General features: G+C 32.1%; 2 protein-coding genes and 1 long non-coding RNA gene across 3 annotated transcripts in view; 1 reads left to right on the top strand and 2 right to left on the bottom strand.

The window, feature by feature from the left end:
* The first annotated feature begins 29 nt into the window (after positions 1–29).
* On the top strand, positions 30–392 carry LOC106110310. The gene is made up of 2 exons (XR_001226072.1): positions 30–136; positions 268–392. It is a non-coding gene; the product is annotated as an uncharacterized LOC106110310 (long non-coding RNA).
* A 665-nt stretch (positions 393–1,057) lies between these two features.
* LOC106110303 (E3 ubiquitin-protein ligase TRAIP) lies at positions 1,058–7,139 on the bottom strand. The gene is made up of 9 exons (XM_013292067.1): positions 7,002–7,139; positions 6,729–6,846; positions 6,199–6,411; positions 5,050–5,208; positions 4,710–4,811; positions 4,253–4,366; positions 3,786–3,936; positions 3,034–3,153; positions 1,058–2,233 (listed from the first exon to the last, which is right to left on the bottom strand). Exons 2-9 carry the CDS (start codon positions 6,839–6,841, stop codon positions 1,973–1,975), a joined length of 1,233 nt encoding a protein of 410 aa, XP_013147521.1. The 5' UTR covers positions 6,842–6,846; positions 7,002–7,139; the 3' UTR covers positions 1,058–1,972.
* A 221-nt stretch (positions 7,140–7,360) lies between these two features.
* The window catches only part of LOC106110371 (putative peptidyl-prolyl cis-trans isomerase dodo), a 15,510-nt gene continuing 14,262 nt past the window's right edge, over positions 7,361–8,608 (bottom strand). The window contains exons 4-6 of the mRNA XM_013292190.1: positions 8,472–8,511; positions 7,774–7,977; positions 7,361–7,655 (exon numbers count right to left, since the gene is read on the bottom strand). Of these exons, the coding sequence (XP_013147644.1) occupies positions 7,450–7,655; positions 7,774–7,977; positions 8,472–8,511 (450 nt within the window). The 3' untranslated portion in view covers positions 7,361–7,449. The remainder of the gene's footprint in view (positions 7,656–7,773; positions 7,978–8,471; positions 8,512–8,608) is intronic.

The raw sequence follows: 8,608 nt of genomic DNA, 5'->3' as shown, positions 1-8,608 counted from the left end.
CTCCTGTAATATTATCAAACTTCTCAAAAATAACTTTGTGGCTTAGCTTTTATCGTGTGCCACAAATTTTAAACTTTCACTATGAAAATATTCACTCAAAAATTCTGTGCTGTCCAATTGAATGTGAATGCTTTGTGTAAGTTGAAAATCGAACTAAAACCCACGAGTAGAACATTCTTTCTCATTTCTTTTAGTAACAATTGAATGAATATAAAAAAGAACGAATAATTGAAGGAATCCGTATATCAGTATTTGCTGTTTTTACAGAAAAATGCCGCCGCGAAAATCTTGTATCTCACGGAACACACACAGGTCGAAGGCTGTGAGAAAATATAGACAAAAGCAGAAAGATGACTTAGAAAAACTTGAGATCGAGGTATACGAGGCAAGGGTTAAATTGGCTGGGATGCGTCAAAAATACGCTGAATACCTTGCATCTCAGAAACTTCTCGAATCTTCAGAACAAACAGATGCACCTCAAGAAACTCGGAAGAACAAGACCTCAAAGACTGAAATTGACCCAACCGTGGGCAAAAGTTAGTTTTAATAATAAATTTTATTACCTCAATGACCTAATTATAAGGCAACAATAAAAATAAAACTCATTGTATTAAATTCAATCTTTCTGTATTTAAGTAGCAAACATTAACATTCATTAAAAGTACAGAAAAGCCGCACCCTAAAGTAACAAGGCTAAGAAATAAATATAAATAAATCAGTATGGTAATCATTATTAAATACAACATAATAAACATACAAAAAAATAAAATTAAGATAGCAATAAATTAACTTAAAGTAGATTATAGTTTGTCTAAATAAGATAGATTAGTTTGATAAATGACGCATATGAAGTATTGAATTCAATTTGTATGAAGGCAAATGCCATACTTAATAGACAGGTATCATAGTGAAAAAACACACATAGCGTACGATTTTGAATTATTTATATTCGGTTTAAATTATTATCAAACTTAACTAAAATTATTACTGTCTTATTCACTAATTTAGAGGGCAATTCTAGTATTGATTATAATGTAGAGAATTTAGCGATGACAGAAATAATAGCGAAATCCAATTCGATTACGTACGGCTGTAGTAGTAACAAACATTTATTTACTCTCATTATTTGTTATGATCAATGTTAATTTGGGAAAACAGTGTTTGTTTTAGTTCATAAGTTATAACTATAAATCTATCGATTCCAACTTCTATAAGAATAAAAATCGATAAGATTCATGACTGATTTTACACAACCCATCCTTACTAAATTTGAAATGAATTGTCCAAACTAATCTAAATTATTTAGACACTATAGTGAACTAGGTCACAGCTCAATTTGTACCTAGAGGTAATTCACATGAGCTGCAAGTCGGGACAACTTGCACGGCTCTAGTATATATAGTTTAACTGAGTGGTAGCTCAATAGTTCCTGTTAGTGATCTGATAGTTCAGAGCTGATTGACACAAATCTAGCCTTTTAGTGTAATAGTACTTTACTAAAATGAATTGTACACACAATTACTTACCTAACTGTACCTTCACTGCAAACATATTTGTAGATATTTGTTGATTTCTTTGGTGCCAGCACCGATTGTAAAGAATTATGTAAATCATGCAGTTAAGTTATTAAAGCTTTATAAAAAATTCAGTTCATGCTTAAATTTATAACAACCTTATTCTCTATTAATATATTAATATAAAAATAATGAAAATCGACTAACAATAGTAAAATGTACACAATTATGAAATTATTTAAATTATTATATAACACATTGCTTAAATTAATCATTTCTTAACTTTGAGCATTGGACAATTATTAATTATTTTAATTTCGTTCAAATTGTCTAAAATTGTTTACAAAACATTTAATTTCTTATGAAAAAATCTGTGATATTGTTATAGTTGGGTTGCAAATTAATTTCTTTGATTACATCAAAATACAAATCACCATCTTATAACTATCTCAAATATTTTACTTATGTGTAGTATTTGGTCGTCTAAGTTTGTGCTTAGATGTTAACTTAGGTAACTTTGGAATAGGTGATCTAGTCGCAGGGAAGGGTCTAGGCTTAGAGTGTCCACCTAGGCCATCATAAGTTACATCTAAGTTGATATCTTGATTGTGTTGAGAGTCCATTCCAGTAGACTCCTTTTTGTGGAATATACTTGTATTGTTAAATGTTTTCTTTAATATTGATCTCCTCGCTGGCTTGAGGATACCAAATTCCGATGGCTGTAAATATAAATAAATACTAGTTAAAAGTTTTTTTTTTTGTATTTTTTAAATATAACATTTAAATATACACCTAAATATAGTCAAATCTAATGAAGATGGGAATATTATATCTCAAAATTGCTTAGATCATCACCAGCTTACTATACGTCCCCACCGAGGGGCTCAGAGCCTACCCTATTAAGGGGTGACTAGGCCATAGTCAACCACGCTGGCCGAGTACAGGTTGGTTGACTTCACACATATTTTTGAATTTCTTCGCCAATATGTGCAGGTTGCATCACGATGTTTTCCTTCACCGTAAGAACGTCGGGTATATTATGGACATATGAAAAAATCGAAAATCACATTGGTACACGGCGGGATTCGAACCCAAGACCTGTAGATCACAAGTCACGTGTTCAAACCACTGAGCCACTGACGCTCTGCGAAAATTGCTTAGATAGATAAATTAAATTTCTCATATTAATTAAATTCAACCATACTACAAACATTACATGGAAATTGTTACTAGAATTACTAGTTTATTTGCTATGGCCTAATACTGAGAATTTGTTTGTTGTTAGAATTTTAATGTATTAACATACATAAGTGTAAAGTTTAATATTAAAGTTACGGCTAGCAACTTGACACACAGAGTATGAGAAAAATAGAACAGATATCAGAATGTAATCTAAATAAAAAAAAATGTTTTTGTTAGTAACCAGTAAGTTCTGCCCACTTGCACATATAACTTGTAAAACTTGAATAATGTAGTTTTAGTAAGTGTTTTAGATTTAGTGTTTGTGTATTGTACATACTTTTATAGTTTTATTAACAGCTGGAGGGTTTCTCTGCTGCAACACGGCCACAGCTACCGAGCTCTGTTTCAGTCTTAGATATGGAGAGTCGGAATTCTCTATCTCATCCACTAGAGTTGACTGTAAGTAAAGGATTTTAGTAATATTATGAATATATATTTTAGAAATAAGTCCAGTAGTTTTTGTATATTAACAACTTTTGTTATATTCTTGTAAAAAAACATACAGATAAATTGAGTACCTCCTTCTTTTGGGTAGTCGGTCAAAAATGTTGTATAACAAGGAGGTGGCACTAAACTTTACAACTAACATAGTACCTTTAGTAAGTTAACGGTGGATTTGTTCACTATGTCTAGTCTATATGTTTTTGGATTCACATGATTCTTTTATAATGCGGAATAGCTGCCATTTGGTCAGACTTTTTTCAAAAATAAAAACTATTCAATATTTTTAAGTTTCTCTTACAAAAAGCGTAGCAAAATTCGGTGATTTCATCTTGAAGTCTATTTTAGATTTTTGTTCAAAATTTTTTTACAAATATTCCTTTACTAGCTTTCGCCCGCGACTCCGTCCGCGTGGAATAAAAAAAAACAAAAGCAAATAGCCTCTGTTCTTCCAGACTATTCTCTACATCTATGCTAAATTTCATCTAGATCCGTTCAGCAGTTTATACTACAAACTCTCGCAAACATCCATCCATTAAGACTTTGGCGTTTACAATTTTAGTAAGATTAGTTAGAACATATACTTACAACACTAGGGCTGTCAACAATTTTGACATCGTCATCAATCTTTTGCACCTTATTTTGTATATCATTTTCAACACCAAATGCCTGCTCAGCGTCTCTTTTCTGATCTTGAATTACCCTCAGACGGAGTTCTTGGATTTCGTCTTCAGCTGACCTAAATTTATTTTAATTAAAACCAAGAATACACTTGCCAACAGGTGGAACAGTATTCCAGTTACTGGCATAAGCATATACTCGATTCGACAAATAAAACTAATTGAGGCCCTTAAGTGCAAAGTGCAAATTTTGTTCCTTTATCTGACAGTGAGATCATTTTTAAGCTATCTGGGCCTCTATCAGTCAGTGTTGGGACAGGCCCTTAGTGTTTTAAATCTACAGAATTTTGAGCTAAAATATGGCACATAAAATTTATTTAGATATTTTTTATTGCATTAAAGTATATATAAGAATTATTATAAAAATATTTGTACCTTAAAGATTGTCTTACATCAGCGACTTTATTTGTTTCTTCGACAAGCATCTTGGAGACTTCATCAAGTCGATGACGTAATTCATTTTTCTTTGCTTCCGATTCACATAAGGCCCTACGAAATTAAAAAGAATTTCAGTTTTAGTAGACAATAACATTTATAGACATAAATGTCTAACTTTCAGGCAGAATTATTACAGACTAGCTGTCGCCTGTGACTCTGTTCGCGTGGAATTAAAAAAAAAAGCCTGTGTTCTTCCAGACTACTCTCTACATCCATAACAAATTTTATCAAAATCTGTTAAGCTGTTTAGGATACAAATGGTAACAAACATCCATCCATCGTAACTTTTGCATTTATAATATACCGACAATGAAATATTGCATTTTTAACATTATTTGTACAAATAAATCTATAAAGTACTTTAATTTTTAAAAACAATAAAAGATTTTTTTACCTTTTCAATGCCGTTGCAAAAACTGCAACAGTTTTAATATCAGAATAACCTTCCAACATTGTCTCTACCTCACTACTGGTTGCATTCAATACTTTTTGTAGCCTAAAAAAGTAAATAAAAAAGGGCATGGAAAAGACAATTAAAAAAAAAGTAGATTTTTTATTAATTTACTAATATTTCCTTTAACCATTCCAATTAAGCTCTAGGCGTGTGCTAGGACATGGTTCAGAATAGTCGAATTCGAACCCTCGACCGCAAGATCAGTAGTCTGTACCCCAAATCATTAGGCTATTGGCACTTAATTGAATCTCATTACCAAGTTAAAGAAAAAACATCTTACCGATGCATTGTGCTGATATTTTTCTTAAGACTTTGATTCTCATCTCGTAATGCTTTTACTTTTTTACCTTCAGCTTTAAGACAATTGTTGTATTCCTTTAATGCTGAAATAGCGGACTCCTGCTGTACCAACCTTTGTTCACAACTTGATAACACCTCTCTACAAAAATACAGTTATCAAAGTTATTAGTAAACAATTTTGAATAGTTTTCAGTGATTTATTTTCTGTCAGTTTCCTTTTTTATTGCAATACTAGCTGTTCCCGCGCGGCTTTATCCGCATGAAATTACGAAAATTTTATTTTATTGTTAACATTTGTTAAATTATCAATTACAAATGTCGACATGACATGATGACAACCTTACTTCCTTGATGTTGGCAGAAACGTATGGTCTCTTTCACACATTAAGGTTTTTATCAAAAATATTTACCCCTTAGTTTAATGGCGTTAAAATATATAGCCTAAAGCATGACGCAAGTGTAGGGCTTTTTATAAAAAGAAGAATTATTCAAAAATATGCTGTAATTGCTGACATCTTAGGCAACAAAGAAGTGTGTGTTTATGCTTTATTATAATAGTATAGTTATTTGTATGTATTAAGATATTTGTATATAGATATGTATTGAAATAACTCAAAAGCTACTGAACCGGTTTCAAAAAATCTTTTTTCATTAAAAAGCTATGATATCATTCCATAACATAGGCTATACTTTTTATTTCTTATGAACAAAATTCTTGAAGAATTAAAAAAATAAAAAACAGGCAAAGTTGAAATAAAACTAATGATTAAATAATAATAATTAATTTTTCTATTAAGCTTTCTATTCACATTATTATAAGCAGTGTGTAAAATTGTAAATTGCATAACCAAAAGCCTGTAATACATGTATTTCAAATAAGAATTTAATTTCAATCTGGTTAAAGTAACTAGAGAATCAATTAAGAGTAGGGAACGCATCTGCAATTGCGGATGTTTATGGGCAGCAGTCGCTTTCCATTTCGGTGGATTAAGGTGGCCACTTGCTCATTTGCCACCTTATATTATAAAAAAAAAGAACTAGATGTCAATAACATTTTTTTAATTAGAATATGCCATTTCCAAGTGAACTTTAGACGATAAAACTACCTTACTAAGGTGGTTCTACTTACTTATTAATAGCTAATTCAGATTTTAAACTCTTGAGCTTGTCCTCTTTATCTTTGGAAACTTTCTTCTGTTCATGCAGCTGCAGCTGAACATTGTCCAGCCGGGACTGAAGAGTTGCCGCATCATCGCCCGTGTTGTCATTACATATTGTAGGGTACAGACGGAACATACATTTGTCTGTCACCCTGTTGCGGCATTGGGGGCATGATTTCGATCTTAAATTAACATAAAAATGTGTACTATGATATAGATTTTCATTTGTTTTTGTTAAATAATAGTTGGACGTTTTTTTAATTTGCATAATTGATAATTTACGAGTTTATCATACTAATATCATAAATACGAAAGTTTAGATGGATGGATAGATGTTTGTTATAGTGTTTAAAGTTTATATTAAAGTTGGGAGAGATGGCTACTTACTAAGTTTTTTGAATACCGCTTTTGAGACTATAAATTTTAGGTTAAATATTCGATGTTATGCATATTATTTTATCATTCATGTGTGTTCATTAACCAAATCGTTAGAACATACCTTGCTATCCACTGCGCCAAGCAATTATGATGGAACATATGCCCACATTTTATAGCATATATACTCTCAGTTTGGTTTAGTAAGTCGTTACATATCGAACATATCATATGCATTTTTCCTGAAAATAAGACAATAACATAGATACAATAAACTTGAATTTATTTGAATTAAAAGTTAAGAACACGACAGCAGACATTTAATAAAATAAGCAATAAAAAAAACTTAATGTTTTTTTCTGAAACATAGGGTATTTACAATTAAAATCTAACCTACCATTTAATAAATTGCAGGCTTGTTAAAAATATTTTTGTCAACGCCAGAACTAACAGTTCTTATTTCAAACTTGTGAATAGAAAAATCATTTTACTGATTATATTAATTGAATTAACAGGAAAAGTTAAAAAGTAAAATTATAAATGTAAACAAGTAAACACCTTTCAAATCCAAGGGTAGATCCAAAGACTATCAAAAAGCGGAAAGCCATCAAAGAGTAGATCACAGACCACAAACTATAAATGGATAGGCTAAAAGATGTGTTATTTTGGGCTTATTTGATTTTCGCCATCTTAGCGCTGACGGTCGCAATTCTTAATGGTGGTGAAAATCGGTACTGATAACAATAATAGATAGAATTTACTATGGAATGATTTATTAACATAATAATATAACAAAACGAACATTTTAAAAGTTTTTTCAAAGACATTACATAGTCAATGAACGATTATTTATCTTCTGTGTTAATTTCTTCCATTTTCTTCCTTGCAGTCTTTAACTCTTCGAGCATAGTTTTCAACATAGACTTATCAACTAACAGATCTGTAATATTTTGTTCGCCGCTGAATACCTCATCCGAATGAAAAGTCACTTTAACTACATCTATGGTCCCTTCAGGGCCTGGGGCTGTAGTTACATCCGTCAATTTGTTCACTGAAATATAAAAAAAAATCGTCAATATTCAACATGCAAAAGATGCAATATGAGAAAAAGCGGTAGTAAAAACCATCATTTAAATATCTAAGTACACTCTGTAAACATAGATCTTTACCAATGTAAGCTTTTTCTCTAGCATTTTCAACGTATGCTTCACGTGTGTTGTCCGCTGCCTCCGCGAATGCAGCGGCGTGTGCACGCGGCACACCGAGCACGAGCAAGTCACGTGCTAGCTGCACTCCGCTGCAGCCGCAGCGCTGCGCCTGCTGCAGCGTCCAGCGGACAACAGCTGCTGCACGCGCACTCTCCTCACGAGACGCTGAATACAGGAAGTAGGTACTGTTAAAAAAATCAGTACTGCGCTAGATTCGGCGCAACACTAGATCATATACGTCCCTATGTCATCTGTCAATGTCATGCAGAAGGAATTAGGAATTAGCGCGCCATTCTGGCGTTAAGTTAATCCCATTTTTACAATTATACGAGTATTCATGTCAAAAAATAACTCTTTTAACGCTACGAGATTTTAACGGCGCCTTCTATAAACATGATTTGAGGTTATTCGGCTTCAGGTCTGTGGCCTTTTCTGTCCAGAACAATAAACGGTCATCTAATCTCACGTTTCCCTCTTGCCGGTATGATCAATACGAGAACAGAGAAATAATTTTAAAAGAGTTCAGGCACACTTAAACCTGATTTTCAACTTAATGATAAGACGACTGTTATGAGTTATTAGTAGTTGCGCCAGTGGAAATAGGATTGCTTACAGAAATGTTAGTGGAAAAGGAGTGTACGGGGACAGATGGAACTTACCTAAGTTGGTGTTCTTCAAAATCTCCATTATGCCATCTTCCTATAACATTAAAATATTGTATTAAAGTTACACTTTTCAGCTTCTTAACAATAATTGATTTAAAACATGATTTTTTTGGAATAAAATTGAGCAAGAC

This window comes from Papilio polytes, unplaced genomic scaffold (genome assembly GCF_000836215.1).
Source record: "Papilio polytes unplaced genomic scaffold, Ppol_1.0 DF820678.1, whole genome shotgun sequence".
NCBI classification, from domain to species: Eukaryota; Metazoa; Arthropoda; class Insecta; order Lepidoptera; family Papilionidae; genus Papilio; species Papilio polytes.
This window is presented reverse-complemented; position numbering and strand designations above follow the sequence as displayed.

Bases quoted from the DNA above. Each gene is read 5' to 3' on its own strand.
- LOC106110303 (XM_013292067.1), bottom strand. From the start codon at position 6,841: ATGCATATGATATGTTCGATATGTAACGACTTACTAAACCAAACTGAG. The intron at 5,209-6,198 runs GTAAGTAGAACC...GTATTTTTGTAG, and splicing joins TCTGAATTAGCTATTAATAA to AGAGGTGTTATCAAGTTGTG. The intron at 3,937-4,252 runs GTACAAATATTT...AAATAAATTTAG, and splicing joins GATGTAAGACAATCTTTAAG to GTCAGCTGAAGACGAAATCC.